General features: G+C 41.7%; 2 protein-coding genes across 4 annotated transcripts in view; both read right to left on the bottom strand.

The window, feature by feature from the left end:
• The window catches only part of TMEM14C (transmembrane protein 14C), an 8,347-nt gene extending 7,304 nt beyond the window's left edge, over positions 1 to 1,043 (bottom strand). The window contains exon 1 of one of the 3 annotated variants that reach the window (XM_008061000.1): positions 920 to 1,043. The gene's annotated coding sequence lies outside the window, so the exon portion shown is untranslated. Of the gene's footprint in view, positions 1 to 576; positions 762 to 814; positions 885 to 919 lie in introns of those variants that run through there. The other 2 variants (XM_008061002.2, XM_008061001.2) reach the window with 2 other exon arrangements.
• Positions 1,044 to 17,262: 16,219 nt separating this feature from the next.
• PAK1IP1 (PAK1 interacting protein 1) overlaps positions 17,263 to 20,328 on the bottom strand; it is a 13,023-nt gene continuing 9,957 nt past the window's right edge. Inside the window, exons 8-10 of the mRNA XM_021713922.1 lie at positions 18,598 to 18,697; positions 17,825 to 17,945; positions 17,263 to 17,670 (exon numbers count right to left, since the gene is read on the bottom strand). Coding sequence (XP_021569597.1) covers positions 17,501 to 17,670; positions 17,825 to 17,945; positions 18,598 to 18,697 — 391 coding nt within the window. The 3' untranslated portion in view covers positions 17,263 to 17,500. The remainder of the gene's footprint in view (positions 17,671 to 17,824; positions 17,946 to 18,597; positions 18,698 to 20,328) is intronic.

Here is a 20,328-nt window from a genome sequence, read left to right as displayed (position 1 = left end):
CTGATTTTTTGATTTATTGCAGAAATGAGGTCTTGCTGCCCAGGCGGGTCTCGAACCCGCGGACTCAGGCAATCCACTCACCTCAGCCTCCCAAAGGCGTGGGATGACAGGCTGAGCCACCGAGCCCGGCTCTAACAATCATTTTTTATAACAAACTGAATTCTAGTAAACATAGGCCCACAGGAAACTGAAAAAGATCTACTAACCAGTTCTATACAGGTAACATATTAACCTCTTCATCAGTTAACTCAGTTATTGCTAAATTGGAAAGCAAATACTCCTATTTTTATGTCTCTATTCGACTATTTTAAAGTCTCTTTTGGAAGGTGGAGGGGTGCTGCTTTTCACCCCTGCCCAAGGAATCAAATTATCAATATTCAACACTTGCAAAACTTTTAGAAACATTTGCATCCCACTCTCAGTTCTTGTTAGATTGAATCGGGGGAAAGACAAAATACACGGAAGCCCAAGTCATATTACATGTGACACTGCAACCTTGGAAAAGTAACTCTCATTTTCTTAAGAGAAAAGCACCTTGTAGCCAGTGAACCCAACAAGACGGAAACTGATGCATACCCCCTTCTGTTTAAAGAACCAAGTTTCCATAAAGGGGGAAGGGCGGGAGGAGGGTCTTGGGACTGTGCCTGGAAGAGGGAATTCGAAGTGGCACTGAGTTCGCGAGACTTTTTAGGAGATGGAGCGGCTCCATCTCCCGGACACGAATCAGAACTCCGCTCCACGGGAAAGCATTTGCCTCCAGACCTCAGGGCTTCCCAGTACTCACGACCCAGAAAACGAGCGGCGAAAAAAGCACCTAACGGCCCTGCCTGGGTCCGGGCGACGAAAAGCAGGCCGCGGCGAAGATCTTAACTACTCTCTAGAAGTCAAAAACCAGCCTAAAACAAGAATCGCCCGATACCCGCACGCTCTCCCGCAGGGCCCCGCGGGCCGGCAAAGGCACACCGCTCCCGCGTCTCCAAAGGTCTCGCCGGAAACGTCACGCCGCGCGCTGTGCGTCCGGGGGGCGGCGCAGGGCGGGGGCGGGGCTCGAGACGGCCAGTCGCAGCGCGCGCCCTCCCTCCAGGGGCGGGCCATGACGGCGTCACGTCACCACCCGCGCCCCGAGTCCCCGAGTGAGGCGGGTGTGGGGGCGGCGCTTGGTCGGAGCGGGGCCCCCGGCGGAAAGGGCCAGCCAACGATAGTCCCAGCTCCAAGCCCACGTGGCCGGAAGTCAGAAACCCAGAGTCGGAATCGAGTCTTGCACGAACTGGGCCGAGGGGCTGGGCCAGCCTGAGGTGGAGGCCGCCGATGCGGGAGGAGGACGTCTGGGGCTGGATTCTGAAGGACCGCGTTAATGGAGGGACAGTCTACCAGGCACAACTAGATGCGGGTCGTCCGGGAGGACTGTCACTCTAGCCCATCATGCTGTTGCTTCCAGTCGGGAGGGACTGCTTTGCGCCTGCAGAGAATATAGTGACCGCAGAATAATGTGACTCACTTCTGTGTTTGGGCTTGTTTTACGGAACGAGAAGCATCTGGAAGGGGGAGAAAGAGCAAGTTAAATATTTCCACCCACCTCTGCGGATCTCCAAATGTCCACAGCATGACTTGATCCCCACCCCTACTTCCAGAGCTGTTTCTCCGTCCTAAAATTTGGTGTCATCCTTGACTTCTCCATCTGCTTCATCCCCTACAAGTATCATCATAAATTTCATAAATAAAATCTTCAGGGAATAAAGCAAGTCGCAGCTCATACTTTTGTTTCTGAATTTGAATTTATGCCAGTAAAAGACTAGTTCTGGAAGTAAATGTGCGTGTTTCTTTTTAAATATTAAAATAGACCTTTCACATGCATTCAGCTACAAATAGTGCCTTTTGTTTATTTTATAGAGACAAGGTCTTCCTTTGCTGTCCAGATTGGTCTCAAACTCCTTGTTTCACACGATCCTCCCGCCCCCACCTCTCAAAGTCTGGAATTACACGTGAGTCACCACACTGGCCCTTACAAATAGTGTTATCTGCTGTTCCTTACCAATCCATTATCACTAGAAAATTTATTAATCGGGTGCAGTGAGTGAGGAGTAACTTGTCAAGTTATGTTGTAGTTAATGGTTTACATGTCTCTCTCTCTCCCGGTGAGTGCTAGCTCAGATGCCTCTTAATCACTTTTGTATCCCCCCAATGCCTGGTCTGTCAGAAGTGTTCATTCAGTAAATGCTAGGTGAATAAATGAGTGATTCTGGTAAAATATTCCTTTATGTAGGCTTGGCATTACATCACACAGTTTTATATCTGTGTTTGACCATGCCCCTTCACACTTTTCATCAAACTGATGAGGTCTTCATATCTTGACTGATATTAATCTGACACCTACAAAAATGTTTGTCTTTTGATCGATAATTGCTCAGTGTAGACATATCCCTAAAGAAAAACTTTCCACTTGCAGCACCACCTACCTTCCAGATTGCAAAATGGAAGCCTGTGTTGATCATAGCAGATTTTAACCAGCCAAAACTGTAGACTAAGAATTTGGAGCAATTCTAGTATGCCAGACCCTCACCAACTAAATGGAACTTTCCTGCACAATGAATCACAGAATTTGTCTTAACCAGCTGGAAATGGATTTAGGGACTTAATCCTTCCTATGCAGGTGTAAGCTTCAAGCCTTAGTTATATCTGACATGATCCCCACATTATCATTAAAAGAAATTTAACCGACAGAAAATTAAATTACCTGTAGTCCTAGTTACCGGTAGAGCTGTTATGTGAAAGTCTAACTTTAAAGGCTATGCCCTTACCTCTACAGTATGCTGCTTCTTGTAATGTCGTTCCTCATCCAGAACATATAGCTCTTCTGTGTATGTACAGTCCATCAAAACATGTCATAAAACAAGGAAATTGATTTCAGCTCTATTTCAATTAGTTCCAAAGTGCATCTATCAGTTATATGTATTTATAATGCTTCCAGTTGGCATTAACATTGTTAGGAACTAGCTCAGCTCTTAACTAGAAACCCAAGGAATTATTGGAACCCTGAACCACAAATGTGTGAAAGGGGTGTAACCAAGATTATCTGAGGAAAGGTTAAAGTTTTATGCTTTAAATTTTATTATTTAGCTCTTTTTGTTTTGTCTTGGTTTGGGTTTTTTTTGAGTTGGAGTCTCACTCTTTGTCACCCAGGCTGGAGTGCAGTGGTACACTCATGGCCACCGCAGCCTCGACCTGCTGGGATCAGGCAATCCTTTCGCTCAGCCTTCTAAGTAACTGGAACTACAGATGCACGCCACCACGCCCAACTAGTATTTATTTATCTTAACAGACAAGGTCTTGCTATGTTGCCTAGGCTGGCCTTGAACTCCTGGGCTTAAGCAATCCTCTTGTCATGCCCTCCCTAAGTGTTGGGATTATAGGTATGAACCACCGCGCCGGCCAGAAATGTTTAATTTTTAGCCTTTGGTTGGTCAGTGGGGCCTACTAATAGATTTTGGAGGTTTTTCCCACAAAGAGGCTTTGTGTCAGGATTGTGTCTTAATATACCCACAAAGCAAGAACAGTAGAGATCATGTGCCACAACAGAAGTGTTCGTGAAGAAAGGAATTGTGCTTCAATTTAAGCATGATTTTAACCATTTGTGGAGCCTTGAATGTGTTGACTTTACAATTTTGAGGCTCCTGAACAAAAACAAGTCCTAAGTTGCATTATTTCAAGGCAATTCATGTCTACTAAGCATCCACGACATTGATTTCTATGTCGTTGGAAGTATTTTATAGTTTTGTTTGAAGAGCAAAATCAGTCAATAACCCTTTCGCCTAATAAATTAATAAATGAAATAATGAAAAAAAAAACACCTATTTTCTCAACCTACCCTGTCTGCTGCATACTTCTGGATCTCACTTACTGGAGTCATTATTAACAAAATCATAATATTAGCAAAAGCTTATTTTCTGCCAGACACTGAAGTGCTTTACATGTATTCACTCATTTAATCTTCATACCAACTCTATGCAGTAACAACTATGATTATCTCTTACTTTTACACATGGGAGAAATTGAGACAGAAAGACAAGGTCATACAGTAAATGATTGAGCTGCCCTAACTCCTAGAGTCTGTTCTCAATACAGTGACCAGAGCACTCCTGTTATGAGTCTGTGCCATTCCTCTGCTTAGAGCCCCCTGGTGGCTCTTTTGTCTCAGGCTAAGCCCCACATGTTGACCTCCCTGACCTCATCATCTCTCTCCCCCTTGCTCCTAAGTCAGAGCATTTGATGAGCTGCTTCATCAACCCGGAACCTTCTTCCCAGGTAACCTTCCAGCTCACTCCCTTACCTCTTTTAAGTGTCTTCTGTTTTTGTGTGTTTGTTTGAATCTGGGTCTCACTGTTGCTCAGGCTGCACTACAGTGGTAAGATCATGGGTCACCGCAGCCTCGACCTCCTGGGCTCGGGCAATCCTTCTGCCTCAGCCTCATGAGTAGCTGGGACTGCAGGCACACACCACAATGCCTGGCTAATTTCTTGGTTTTTTGTTTTGCTTTTTGTTTTGTTCGAGACCAGGTCTAGCTATGTTGCCCAGACTGGTGTCAGACTCTGGGTCAAGTCTTTATTCAAAGGCTACTTCTCAGCGAGGCCCTCCCTGATCATTTTATTTAAAACTGGTTCTTGGCTGGGAGCAGTGGCTCATGCCTGTAACCCCAGCACTTTGGGGGGCTGAGGTGGGAGGATCGCTTGAGCCCAGAAGTTCAAGACCAGCCTAGGCAACATAGTGAGACGTTATCTCTACAAAAAAAGAAAAAAGAAAAAATGTAGTTGTGGCATGGTGGAATGTGCCTGTACTCCAGAGACTGATGTGGAAGGATCACCTGAGACCAGGAGGTTGAGGCTGCAGTGAGCCGTGATCATGTCACCGACTCTGGTCTGGGGAACAGAGTGAGATACTGCCTCAAAAAAACAAACAAACAAAAAAACTGCAACTCATCTGCATTTTCCTCCACAGTTGGTATTTCTCCCCAACTCTCCCCTCCCCCCACATCCTCCCCCTGCAACCTAACATGCTCTGTAACCAGCTTACTCAATGGGGACTCTTCCTCTCCACGCCAGCATGCAAGTTCCATCAGAGTGAGGATATTTATGCAGCATGTAGCACAATACCTAGCTCAACAAATATGTGTTGAGTGGACAAGTAGATGTGGAGGGAGAAACGAAAGGGGTAGTCGGCAGAGAGAAGAATGAAGATCTAGCATGCAGAGAGTCGGTGACAAGAGGGAGAGATTGCCCTGGCTGCATCCTGTCTCTGGCTCTTCCTGCCCTGGCCTTGTTCAGACACACCCATATATCTATTCCTTTGCTCTTTGTTGAAGCCTAGGATAGCCAGAGTTGCTTTTGTTTCTTGCAGCTAATCTTATTTATGCGGAGAAAGCATCATATACCCTCTGCCAGAAATGCCATTTTTATCCTTGTCCAAAAACTGTCATCTTTTACTAGAGCCATCAATCTGTACCTGAGAACCCCGTTAATGTGTTAAATTAATGCATTTAATATATTAATTTACTTACCCAACTTGTCCTTTGGGAAGGGGATCTTGTTTTTCCTTTCAGCCCACAGAACTTGTAAAGTACCTGGTACACGTGCTAAGCACTCAAGAAATGATTGTCAGGTCATCGTTTGATGAAGGGGGGAGGAAGGAGGTGGCATTTGGGGCATCCTAAGTATCGGAAGGGAGTGAATATTTGCTGAAAATCTGCTTTTCCATAAAGAGCACAGTTGGTAATTCAACACACACATGGTTAAGACTGTCGACAGACTATACATTCCCAGGAGGGAAAAGAAAACACAATCCATTTGATTCCTCCCAAATGAATCCCATATTGATATGAACTGTTGTCATGTGGGATCTGCAATGGCCTCCAAATACACTACCAGGAAAGCTCTCAGAGATCAGAGCAGAAAGACTCACAGACCAAATTAAAATGCTTGAACCGTGTGGTTTATTTCATCAATTTAAAAGAGACAGGGAGAAGCAAGAGGGAAAAGATGAAATAAACAATGCTGTTAGTAGAGGGTTCAACCCTGCTGGAAGAAGGATGCTACCTCAATCACGCTAAGTTACACAATGTTTAAGTTCTGCCATTGCCTATCCGCCCCCGAAGCTACAAGTCAGGCCATGGGAGGAATGGGCAGGAGATAAATGAAATACATCCTGCTGATGGTGCTGAAGACCAGAGGTTTGAGCAAGGAGACTCACAAGGGAAGGTGCCCCGAACCAATGACACACACTTGCTCTATCAGAGAGGTGCAGGCACAAGTAAACCTGGCAAATGGCTGCACGTTGCCTGTTGGCCTGTGGAACAGCCATGGACTTTATTGTGTTTATTGTGCAACATCGATAATTAATGCCAATAAATTGTACACTTAAAAATGGTTATAATGACAAATTTGTTACATATATAACCAAAATTATAAAAAAGAAAAACTGTCAAGGTCCTGTAAAACAAAGACTTAGAAAAGATCAGAGACAAAGGAAACATGATGATAAATGCAGTGTGGTAAACTGGGTTAGCTCCTAGGACAGAAAGGGACATTACTGGAATAATTGGTAAAATCTGAATAGATTGTAATTTAGTTAACAGTCATGTACAATGTTAATTAGTTGTGACAGACCTACCATGGTTATGTAAGGTATATAAATTTTTTTAGTTTATATAGAGAGAGTCTCCTTGTCTCTAGCTAGTTTCAAACTCTTCAGCTCAAGTGATTCTCCCACCTTGACCTCTAAAATGCTGGAATTACAGGCATAAGCCACTGTGCCCAGCCAGTTAGATAAGATACTAACATTAGCAGAATGTTAATGAGTAAAGGGTATAGGAACTCTGTACTGTCTTTGCAACTTGTCTGTAAATCAAATTATTCCAAAATAAAAAGTTTTTTTTTTTTCTTACAAAGGTCAGAACCAGATTAGATGAACTAAAATCCTTTCCAGCTCTGGCAGCCTGGTTCTGTGACACAGAAGTATAAAGATACATTACTTATTCTTTAAAGCTATTTGAGCTGCTGAGTTCACTCAAAAACCAAAAGCTACAAGTCAGGCCATATGAGGAATGGGCAGGAGGTAAAAGAAATACTAAAAGGATAGATTCTCTCCTCTGAATATGTCCCTCTCCTACTTACTCTTCTCTCAACTTCCTTTCTTTCCAATGCTCAAAAACAATGCTGGTGGCTGGGTGCGGTGGCTCAAGCCTGTAATCCCAGCACTTTGGGAGGTGGAGGCGGAGGCGAGAGGATTGCCTGAGCCCAGGGTTCAAGTCCAGCCTGGGCAACTTGGCAAGACCTTGTCCCTATAATAAATAAATAAATAAATAAATAGCCATCCTTGTGGCATGCGCATATAGTTCCAGCTACTGGGAAGGCTGAGGCTGAGGGACTAGCTGAGCCCAGCAGATCGAGGCTGCGGTCGCCGTGAATGTGAACGTGCCACTGCACTCCAGCCTGGGTGACATTGAGACTCTGACTCAAAAAAAAAAAAAAAAATGCTGGTGCTATAGGAAGTGGAGAGGAGGCTTGGTCCTTAGGCTTTAACATCCTTCAGTCTTAGCCTTAAGCTCCTATTTTTAGACCAACCCCCATATACTTTTCTCACCAGTGTCTCACTTCTAGTTAGACCACCTGTCTTAGTCAGTTTTGTGTTGCTATAACAGTACATGACACTGAGTAATTTACGAAGAAGAGATTTTTTTTCTTAGTTATGGAAGCTGAGAAGTTCAAGGTTGAGATGCCTGGACCTGGTGAAGGGATTCTTACTGCATCATCCCATGTTAAGGTAGAAAGGCAAGGAAACATGAGAGAGGGGAAGGGAACTGAACTCATCCATCTGTTAGAAGCCCACTCCCATGATAGTATTCCTGAGACAATACTCCAGTGATGATGGCATTAATCCATTCAAGAGGGCAGAGTCCTCATGACTGAATCATGTGTTAAAAGTTCCACCTCTCCACACTGTTGCACTGGGGATTAAGTTTCTATCTCACACATAAACTCTGGGGGACACATTCAAAGCAAGTGTCTTCTTTATGCCACTACAGGCATGACTGTAGCTGAGAACACCAAGATTCTAGAAACCTGGAGCCAAAGGATCCCCTTAAGTAAACTGGAACCATATAGAAAGTGCAACTAACTTCTATGCACCAGAAAAGAGGTCAAGACTCTAAGTTGTAATCAAATCAAATAGAAGTGATAATTTGATCACATGGTCCTGAATTACTACAAAAATTTGATGCTATGAAGATTCCAAGTTGTGTTATATGTTAACTTACACCTAAAAATTCACAAGCATCTATAGAACCCCTCAAAGTCAGGGTCACATTTTATAACAATACCCAATTCTATCAGATTTTACCTCCTTTGCTTTCTACTTATGCCACTCTGCCCTTTGAAGCTCACTCCCTGTGATACCTCAGATATCAAGGTAATTGACATCTATTAAACTGTCATTTTAGGCCAGGCACGGTGGCTCATACCTGTAATCCCAGCACTTTGGGAGGCCAAGGCAGGAGGATTGCTTAAGTCCAGAAGTTTAATACTAGCCTGGAAAACAAAACGAGACCTCGTCTCTATAAAAATTAAAAATTATAAAAATTTTAAAAACTTAGGAAAAAAACCTGTCATCCATCTTGTCTAAATGACAAAATACACTAAGATGATATTGGTAGTAGTAGCCAGTCTTCACTGAGTAGTGACAATGTGCCAAGCCCTGTTCTAAGTGCTTTAAGCCTATTGATCCCCACAATAGTCCTATGAGGCATAGAGGGACTATCACTCTCAAGCAGAAGGTAAACTGAGGCACACAGCAATAAGCAGAAGAGCCAGGATCTAAGACCAGGCTGTCAAGCTCTAGAACTCTGCCCTTAACCACTAGGGAACCCACTCTTTATCCCATGTCTTGTATCAGAGATTAGGCATGAGGGTAGGAATTCCAAAGCCATCTACTCTCCAGTTCTCAATGAAGTGTTTACCAAAAGACAAAAAAAACCAGCCCTCCCAATCCTACAATTTCCACAAATTTTGAATCTACTTTTAAATTGTCAAAACAATTTTTTTGGAGTCAGGTTCTCATTCTGTTGCTCAGACTGGAGTGCAGTGGCAGAATCACAGTTCACAGCAACCTCAAACTCCTGAGCTGAAGGGATCCACCCTCCTCAGCCTCTCAAGAAGCCGGGACTACAGGCATGTGCCACCACACCTGGCCAATTTTTTTTATTTTCTGTAGAGATGAGTCCTCCCTACATTGCCTAGGCTGGTTTTGAACTGCTTGGCTTAAGCAATCCTCCTGCCTTGGCCTCTCAAAGTGCTAGGAAAGCAAGCATGAGCCACGGCACCCAAACAAAACTGTCCAGTCCTTAAAGGTAAGGAATTGGCAAGGTAACTCATCATGCAGTTTCAAAGTTTATGTCAACTTTACCATATTAATCAACAGGCAGGTTAATATAGGCTATTTAACTAGGAGATGAAACTACCTGCATCCTACAGAAATAGACATTTAATAACAAGTGTTCACGGATCACCATCAATCTTAAGGGAAATCTCTGCTGCACTAACACTGATACCTATCAGTTTCATTAATAGTTTGTCAAGGCAAACATGACTCCAATTTGTGGATGGTAGCGGGAAATACAAATGGGGCCATGTTGATACACTGGAATGGCAACCAGTAAGACAGAATTTCACAGGAATAAACAAACATTAAGTCCTGAGATCAGAAAGAATAAAAACCTCAAGGTCAAGGAGGCAGTGTAGGGACAAGGTTAGGACTAATACATGTCTCTCAACTTTCTTTTTAGGCTTTAAAAAAAGCCTCTTTGGTGGGGCTTAAAACACTTACTCTTCATCTAGTTATACCCTCCTTCCAGTTAAACCCTCCTAAGGTAACTAGAATAACTCACAAGCAATCCCTGTCCAATGAGGTTAGACAAAAGCAAACATAACAGTGGTATATTTGAAAAGGGTAAAGATAATCGCATTTTTCAAGAGCACAAACATACAAATTACAATTTAAGGTCCTTCTCTGGGCTCAATGAAAATGAGTTTAAAAGACTTAAATGGCCAGTTAATGAGCCTATAGTCCCAGCTCTTCAGGAGGCTGAGGTGGTAGGATCACCTGAACCCAGGAGGTTGAGGCTGTGGTGAACTGTGACTATGCCACCACAATCCACACTCCAGCCTGGACGACAAAGTGAGATCCCAACTTAAAACAACAGGGAAACCCCTTCAGGTCCTTTCCTGCTGTGGGAGCTTTTCTGTCCTCTCAATAAATCCTACTTTCTAAAAAAAGAAAAGAAAAAACAAACAAGAAAGAACTCTTCACTGCAACAGTAATGCAATTTTTGTTTGTTTGTTTGTTTGTTTTGTTTTTTTTGAGTTGGAGTCTCACTCTGTCGCCCAGACTGGAGTGCAGTGGCCGCTTCTGGCCACCGCAGCCTCGGCTTGCTGGGCTCCAGCGATCCTTCCGCCTCAGCCTTCCGAGTAGCCAGAATTACAGGCATGCGCCACCACACCCAGCTGATTTTTTGATTTATTGTAGAGATGAGGTCTCGCTGCCCAGGCGAGTCTCGAACCCGTGGGCTCAGGCAATTCACTCACCTCAGCCTCCCAAAGGCGCGGGATTACAGGCTGAGCCACCGAGCCCGGCTAATGCAATTTTTAAATGGGCACTATATCTAGATAAAACATTTCTCCAAAGATATTCAAAGGGCTAATAAGCACATGAAAAAAGGCTTAACATCATTAGCCTTAGGAAATGCATATCAAAACCACAACAAGATGTTATTTCTCACACACTAGAATGGCTATTAAAAAAATAAAAGTTTCAATGAAGTTGTGGTAAAACAGTCATACTATTGCTGGGAATACAAGTGGTGCAACTGCTTTGGTTGAACCTCAAAAGGCTGAACAGAAGAATAACTATCTGACCCAGAAAGTTTGCTCCTCGGTGTATATGCACTCAAGGAAAATGAAAACATACGTTCATGTAAAAACTTTTAAACAAATAGTAATAGCAACATTAAAACAGCCAAAGAGGAAACATACCCACCAACTGATGAACAGATAAACACACTGTGGTATATCCATAAAATAAAAAATGATTTAGCAATAGAAAGAAACGAAGTATTGATTACACTACAACATGGAGAACCTTGAAAACAACATGTTAAGTCAAGTCACAAAAGACCACAAATGGAATGATTCCATTGACATGAAATGTCCAGACTAGGCCAGACGAGATGGCTTATGCCTATAATCGCAGCACTTTGGGAGACTGAGGCGAGATGATTACCTGAGCCCTTGGGTTCGAGATCAGCTTGGGTAACTTGGCGAGCCCTTATCTCTACAACAAATCAAAAAATTAGCTGGGCGTGGTGGCACGTGTGTGTAGTTCCAGCTACTTGAAAGGCTGAGGCAGAAGGATCACCTGAGCAAGTCGAAGTTGCAGTGGCTGGGAGTGTGCCACTGCTCTCCAGCCTGGGTGACACAGTGAGATGCCAACTCACAAAAAAAAAAGAAAAAAAGAAAAAAAAGGCCAGGTGCAGTGGCTCACGCCTATAATCCCAGCACTTTGGGAGGCCAAGGTGAGAGGACTGCCTGAGCCCGAAGGTTCGAGACCAGCCTGGGCAACTTGGTGAGACCTCATCTCTACAATAAAGCAAAAACTTAGCTGGGCATGGTGGCGTGAGCCTGCAGTTCCAGCTACTCAGAAGGCTGAGGCGGAAGGATCGCCGGAGCCCAGCAGGTCGAGGCTACGGTGGCTGTGGGCATGCCATTGCACTCCAGCCTGGGTGACGGAGACTGACTCAAAAAAAACCTGAAATGTCCAGACTAGGCAAAAAAGGTAAATTACTGGTTGTGTAAACCCAGGGGAGCTAGGGAGGGAATGACTGCTACAAGTTACAGGATTTTCTAGAGTTATGAAAACGTCCTAATATTGAGTTTTGTGATAGTTTGCACTCTGTGAACAGATTAAAGACCATTAAATCATATCCTTTAAATGAGTGAAGAGTGGTGTGTGAATTCTGTCACAAAGCGTTACATACAAATAAACTGGGGATGTAGTGGAAACAGTGATGAAAGCACACATTTGAAGGGAGAAAAAGCCTCATATTGATAATCCAAGCTCCTGCCTCAAGAACGTAGAAAAAGAAGAGCACAAAACCCCAAAGTAAGCAGCAAAAAAGGAAATAATGATAAAAGCAGCTGTCAATGACACTGAAAACAGAAAAACAGAGACAGTCAAAGAGCTGATTCTTTGAAAAGATCAAAAGACTGACAAAGCTCTATCAAGACTGACCAAAAAAAAGGACAATGAGCACAAATTACCAACATTAGGAATGAAATGGGCTGTCAGTATAGACAATGCAAGCATCAGAGAAACAAAAGAATCCTCCCCACAACTCTACACATGTAAATGTAACAACTTTGATAAAACTGTGAAACTCCTCAAAAGAAATCTCCAGGCCCGATGATTACACTGGAGATTTCTACTAGGAGTTTAAAGAATTGACACCAACTCAACACAATCTCTCCAGAAAGCAGAAGAGGAGGGAACACCTCCTAATTCAGATTAGGAAGTTGATACTTCCCTGATACCAAAACCAACAGGGACAGTATAAAAAAAGAAAACTACAGACCAATATTCTTATGAATACATGAGCAAAAATCGTTAATAAAACGTAGATTTTAGCAATATATAAAAATAACTATACATCATGACCAAGTGGGGCTTATTCTAAGGATGCAAAGAAGGTTCAACATTTAAAATCAATAAATATCATCTATCATACTAGCAGACTAAAGAAGAAATGTCACATGATGTCAATTGGCACTTACAAAAAGCATTTAACATTCATTCATGATAACTACTCACAAAACAGAAATAGCAGAGAACTTCCTCAATTTGACAGAGAACATTAGCAAAAACCCTATAGCTAGCATTGTACTTAATGGTGAAAGGTTGAATGTTTTTCCCCTAAGATCTTAACAAGGCAAAGATACCTGTTCTCATCATTCTTATTCAACATAGTACTGCAAGTTAACACGGGAAGAAAAGGAAATAAAATGCATACACAGTTGAAAGGAATAAAACAATTTCTATTTGCAGGTGACATAATTGTCCACATAAAAAACTCCAACAAGGTTGGGTACAGTGGCTCAAGCCTATAATCCCAGCACTTTGGGAGGCTGAGGCAAGAGGACTGCCTGAGCCCAGAGGTTCAAGACCAGCCTGGGCAACTTGGTAAGACCTCGTCTCTACAATAAATCAAAACATTAGCCAGGCACAGTAGTACACACCTGTAGTTCTGGCTACTTGGAAGGCTGAGACAGAAGGATAGCCTTGAGTCCAGCAGGACGACGCTGGGATGACTGTGAGTGTGCCACTGCACTCCAGCCTGGGTGATGGAGTGAGACTCCGACTCAAAAAACCCCCCCAAAAAACCCCACAACAAAAACTCAGAATAAGTGAGTTCAGCAGGATACAAAATCAACATAAATCAGCTGTATTCTTTGTACTAGCAATGAACACATGGATACCAGCATTTAAAAATGCCATTTGAAATTGCCCCTCTAAGGCCACGCACAGTAGCTCATGCTTTGTCATCCCAGCACTTTGGGAGGCCGAGATGGGAGGATTGCTTGAGCCCAGGAGTTAGGCAATATAGCGAAAAAAATTTAAAAATTTAGCTGGGTGTGGTGGCTAATGCCTGTAGACTCAGTTACTCAGGATGCTGAAGTGGAAGAGTTGCCTGAGCCCAGAAGGTTGAGGATGCAGTGAGCTGTGATAGTGCCACTGCACTCGAGCCCTGGCAAGAGTGAGACTAGACTCAAAAAAAAAAGAAAAGAAAAGAAATTGCCCCCTTACAGGCAGTACTTAGATATAAGTCTAACATATGCAAAATCTGTATGCTGACAACTATACATTGATAAAAGAAATTTAAAAATCTAAATATACTCATGTGTCACATTTCTATTTATGATAGATGGCATATATATGATGGCTATCCCATAAGATTATAATGGGTATACCATATAGCCTAGGTATATAGTAGGCTCTACCATCCAGATTTATGAAAGTACGCTCTATGACATTCACAAGATGATGAAATTACCTCACATTATACAGAACATATCCTTGTCATTAAGTGATACATGACTATAAACCAAACTCCCAACAAGGCATTTTTGTAGACACAGACAAGATTATTCTAAAACTTATATGGAAAGGCAGGGGAACTAGACTAGTAAAAGCAATTTCAGAAAAGAATAAAGTGGGAAAAATTACTCTGCCTGATTTCAAGGCTTATTTTAGAGCTGCAGTAATAAAGACTGTGTGAGCCAGGCTCGGTGGCTCAGCCTGTAATCCCACGCTTTGGGAGGCTGAGGTGAGTAGATTGCCTGAGCCCGCAGGTTGGAGACCCGCCTGGGCAACTTGGCGAGACCTCATCTCTACAATAAATCAAAAAATTAGCTGGATATGGTAGCGCATGCCTATAGTTCCAGCTACTTGGAAGGCTGAGGCGGAAGAATCACCGGACCCCAGTAGGTCAAGGCTGCAGTGGCCGGGAGCGTGCCACTGCCTTCCAGTCTGGGTGACAGAGTGAGATTCCAACTCAAAAAAATAAAGACTGTGTGGTACTAGCAAAACAATAAAGATCAATGGAACATAATAGAGCCAGGTGCGGTGGATCATGCCTATAATTCCAACACTTTGGGAGGCTGAGGTGAGAGGATTGCCTGAGACCACAGATTTGAGACCAGCCTGGGCAACTTGGTGAGCTCTCATCTCTACATCAAAAAACTAGCCAGGTGTGGTGGCATGTGCCTTTATTTCCAGCTACATGGAAGGCTGAGGCAGAAGGATTGCCTGAGCTCAGCAGGTCAAGATTATGGTGGCCGTGAGCATGCCACTGCACTCCAGCCTGGGCAAGAGTGAGACTCCAAAACACATACATACACAAAAAGACCACAATAGAGTTACAGACACATACAAATATGCCCAATTAATTTTTTTTTAAGAGACAGAGTATTACTCTGTTGCCCACGCTGGAGTGCAGTGTTCAATAAGAGCTCACTGCAGCCTCAAACTCCTGGGTTCAAGTGATCCTACTGCCTCAGGCTCCCAAGTAGCAAGGACTACAGGCATGCACCACTATGCCTAGCTCATTTTTAAAATTTTTGCAGAGATGGGTCTCACTGTGTTGCACAGGGTGGTCTTGAACTTCTGGCCTCAAGTGATTCTCCTACCTCAGCTCAAAGTATTACAGACATGAGTAATCTGTACTCAGGCCCCAAGTGATTTTTGACAAAGGTGTAAAAGCATTTCAATGAAGGAAGGACAGTCTTCAACGTGATCCTGGAGCAAGTGACTATTTGCAAGCCCCACTTATCTGACAAAGGTCAAGTTTCTAAAATACACAGTAAGTCTCCTACATATGAACAAGTTCTATTCTGAGAGCACATCCGTAAGTTCAATTTGTTCCTAAGTCCAACAAAGTTAGCCTAGATACCCAACTAACACAATTACTGCTGCTTTTATGTTTGCTTCTGGACATCCTGGGCTTGAAATAAAGTTACTGTACTACTGTACTCATATAGTACTGTACAGTACACAAAAGCTCAACCACTTGCAAAGGATACATGCCCATAACAACGTACAGCAGACATATGAACTTATGTGATTGGACATGCAAACGCGTGTTTGTATCTTTGAAAGTTCACAACTTGAAGGTTCACATGTAAGGAACCTACTGCATAAAGAAGTCTCAGAATAAACAGTAATAAAACAATGTTAATTTGAACATGGACAAGAGGCAGTTCACCACTTATGAAAATAATAAGCATACAAAAAATGTTCAACACCTAGCTATTAGAGCAATGTAAATTATAGCCACAATTATCAATATACACTTATCAGAATGGCTAAAATTTAAAAAAATAACATCAAATACTGAAAAGGATGCAAAGAAACTGAACCATTCAAACATTACTTGTAGAAATATAAAACCATAAAGGTATTATGAAAAACTCTAGAATTCCTGGGCATTTAACCCAGAGAAACAAAGACTAGTGTTCACATAAAAACCTATACCCAGGTGTATACAGCAGTTTTAATTCACAATATCCCAAATCTGGAAACAATCCTGCTATTCTCCTGATTACTACGGTACATCCATACTGACATAGGTAGACGGAAATGTTAGACATGCAACTTGGTTCATCTCCTAGATGACTTCCTCCTATGGAGTGGCAATTCCAGTGCCAGTGTGTAGACAGGTATCTTATTTTGCCAAACTGAGATCTCCTGGTGGCCCCAGGTATCTGATATCTGCCCAGCTAATTCAAACCTTTAAGCCCCCAAATGAATGTGTCTTTTCAAAACATCCAGCAAACTACGGGGAAAAAAAAAAACCACCACCTACTTTTCCAGTTAGGAAGAGATGAAAAGATAGTAACCAACAGGCTGAATTTAAGACTACCTTTGTTAGATTAGCTAAGTCAAGTTTGTTGATGCCCTGAATGGGATAAAACAAGCATCAGAAATGTCATTTTCCTGCCCTGGAATTATCTTGTGCATCTACCACTTATAAGAAGAGCTTAAAGAAGTTTGGCAATCTCTCTATAATCTTATGTACGCAGTCCTGAACTTAAGCATGTTTGTTTCATACATATACATTTTAAGTTTGTCTTAATATACTTGCTGGTATGAAAATCTTTTTATACCTTGTTACTAAAATAAACAAAATTAATTACTATTTGCCATTTGAAGAAGCCCAAGTATGGCAGTTTTAAAATCCTTCCCCCCATTTAGGAGAAAAATTTGAAAAGCAACTCCTCTGGTAAAGAATGTGTTCAAGACTTTATATTATTTTAATATTTTGAGAAAGATCTTTGTTTTGCACAAAGTAAAAATTACATATTATACATTAACATATATCACCACGATATATAATTTATAAAACAGTCTACCAAAAGTAATTTTACCACTTTTTTTTTCTTTTTTGAGTTGAAGTCTCACTGTCAACCAGGCTGAAGGGCAGTGGCACACTCAACCCCCTATGCTCAGGCAATCCTTCCACTTCAGACTTCCAAGTAGCTAGAACTACAGGCATGTGCCACCATGTCCAGCTAATTTTTTGATTTATTGTAGAGATGAGGTCTCACCACATAGCCCAAGCTGGTCTTGAATCCACGGGCTCAGGCAATCTTCTCACTTCTGCTTCTCAAAGTGCGGGATTATAGGTGTGTGCCACTGCATCTGACACCACTGTTAAAATTTTTTAAAAATACACTTGAAAGTGGTTTTAACTTTTTCCTCTAAAAGAAATTCCTTGCTTTTACTCAGAAAAAACTATTTAGGCATATTTGAAAATAATGATTCCATCTAAAAGGAGTTCTTGTAGATGGTATCTGGGATTCAGGACATCATTTATATTTTCTTCTTTTTTCTCTGCTTTTCCAACATTCTATACCATTTTCCTCTTCTTGGTCGATACCAGGTTATTTCCTTTTGTTTGTTTATTACTATCACCAGTTAACCCACGTTTTTTTGTGTTAGGTTTTGACTGTTTTTCTTCTTCCTGCACTAAGTCTCCAGATTCCTTTTTGCTGATTTTGGACTGGTCTTCTTTACTTACTAAAACAAAAAAAGACAGTGAATTTAAAGACCATTTCCCCCTTTGAATGAAATAAACACAGGCTGACAACAAAGTAGCTATCTGACTTCTTCACTTCAACAATTTAAAGGATAACGGCTTATTCAAATTTTCAAAACAATCAACTTCAATTACCAGCAGGCTCTGCAGCTGGAGGAAGGCTTGCTTTCCTGTCTGGCACTTTGTCTAGCCATACTCCAAGACATGTCAGCCTGGCATTGGTGTTTACCTCACAGAGTAAAGATGGGGGAACTTTCTAAAAGAGAAGAATGAAAAATTAATTACTTGTCATTTTCCATAACCAAATTACCTTAATTTAAAATTTACTATATTTTCTTGAGCATAAAGCCAATTTATGAGAAGTACCCAAGAGTTGAAAATTCTAAAGAAAGAAACCATTATCTTGTTCATTTCTAGTGTTAAACTTAACTCTGCCCAAGATAGACACTCAACAAACCACATTCACAAAATGTGTTTATGAGAGGAGAATAATAAATCAATAAATCAAGAGAGATGACAAGAAGACTATAGAAGGAAATTTAATTTTCTAATTCTCTGCTTCAAAATTATTCTTAGTTCCATAATTGCTAAGGCGCTTCAAAATTGTTTTCAGTATTGGCAGTATTTTTACCTAACAACTTCCAAAGAGCCCCAATATATGAAAAATAACTACATTAAAAAGAGCAGAGAATTCTGGGATCCTGCCTACTCAGACTCATGAATGCCCACCCCTAAGGCAACTTTGTGGAAACCCTAACTTTAAAGCCATTAATATCAATCATGCCTAGAGTAGACTTAAAAATCTATGTCATACAACCCTTAAAACAAATTCCCCCTCACTAATCAGGGAGTAATACTGAGAACAAGAACTGCACTAAAATTTATTTATGTTTTGCTAAGACACTGACCTTATCCTGCTTCACCCTCCACATTTTAATGAAACCATCACTTGATGCTGTAGCAATAACTTGATGCTCTGGAATTTCAAAACTGAACATGTCTTTTACCCTAAGACAGAAATATCAACATCATCAAAGACCTCTTCTTCAGAAACACATGATATTGTCATACAACTTCTACGCACACAGTCTTTTGCTTTTTTGATGCTTCAAGTATTTACAGACTGCTCAATGAATGGTCTTGAAATATATCTATGCTTTACATTCCTGTCAGTGAGTCATCTTCATAGCCAAAACACAAGATAAAATGACTATCAACTGCATCTTAAGAAAAAATGGAAAAGATGATAGATAACTAAATAATCAGGTTACCACACAGAAAATAAAGATGCATAAAACAAAACTCTTCACGTCAAGAAACTCCCAAATTTAATAAGGAGAAAAAGGCAACAGAAATGATGAATCAAGGATTCCTCCTACATATCAGTTTCCTTTATCTCCAGTGCTACTGCTCCTAACATAAGCTGTGATTATTTTTCTTCCGGATCACGGAAGAAACCTAAATGGCTTCTTCTGCTTCTGTGTGTCCCCTAACAATTTTTTAGAATGTAAATCAAATCATGCTATTTCTAGGCTAAAGACTTTACAAAACTGGGATCTACTTTACAATAACCTGGAAGAGGAAGTGGTTGGACAAATAGACAAGAATGACCATAAAGTAACCGTTGCTCAAGCTGGTGATGGGTCTAAGGGGGTTGGTACCTTAAACTGGTCTGCCTTTAAGTTTTTCCATAATAAGCAAGCAAAACAAAATATACTAAGGCACTCAGCATAAAATCTACACTCTTCACCTTGGCCTGCCAGGCCTCACTGTGTTTGGCTCCCCCATCCTCTCCTTGCTCCCTCTTCTAGTCACAAATGGTTTCTGTTTCCAAAATACAGCAAGCTCTGTCATCCCTCAGGGGCTCTGTGCCTGTGGTCTCTCATTTTGTTAGAACTACCTCCTTTTTTATCCTTAAGGTCTCACCCTTCCTTCCCTCATTATCCTATCTAAACTAATTTCCCATGTTATTCTTTAATTGCATACCTTTCTCTTTCCATCCTGTTATCAGGATCTGGTTATTGTTTATAATCTCTCGCTGCCCCATTACAACATAAAAGCTCTAAGAATACAAGCTCTTATCTTTATCTTTTCTGCTTATCATTAGTTCATAGTGATGCTCAACCAATTGTTGAATGAATAAACAAACTGTTAAATGTCGTGTTACTATACTAGCACATTTGAAACGGCCTACCTTGAAGAATGTGTTTACTTCCCAGTCACAGAAAAAGGCCTTTATACTAACTGAAATACTCTGAGTATTTACAAAGACAGCTTTCTTAAAGCAGTCATTATTTAGGAAATATGAACTAAGAGTTTTTTGAGACAGAATACGCAAATGAAACATGTTAAAATATAGCACCAAGCCGGGCCTGGTGGCTCAGGCTGTAATCCCGCGCCTTGGGAGGCTGAGGTGAGTGGATTGCCTGAGCCCGTGGGTTTGAGAGCAGCCTGGGCAACTTGGCGAGACCTCATCTCCACTATAAATCAAAAAATTAGCTGAACATGGTAGCATACGCCTGTAGTTCTGGCTACTTGGAAGGCTGAGGCGGAAGGAGGGAGACTCCAACGAGAGAGAGAGAGAGAGAGAGAGAGAGAGAGAGAGAGAGAGAGAGAGAGAGAGAGAGAGAGAGAGAGGG

Source organism: Carlito syrichta, unplaced genomic scaffold (genome assembly GCF_000164805.1).
Source record: "Carlito syrichta isolate Samal-C Ts95f unplaced genomic scaffold, Tarsius_syrichta-2.0.1 Scaffold304855, whole genome shotgun sequence".
Lineage (NCBI taxonomy): Eukaryota > Metazoa > Chordata > Mammalia > Primates > Tarsiidae > Carlito > Carlito syrichta.
Note: the sequence above shows the minus strand (reverse complement) of the source record. Positions and strands in the feature narration are given on the sequence as shown.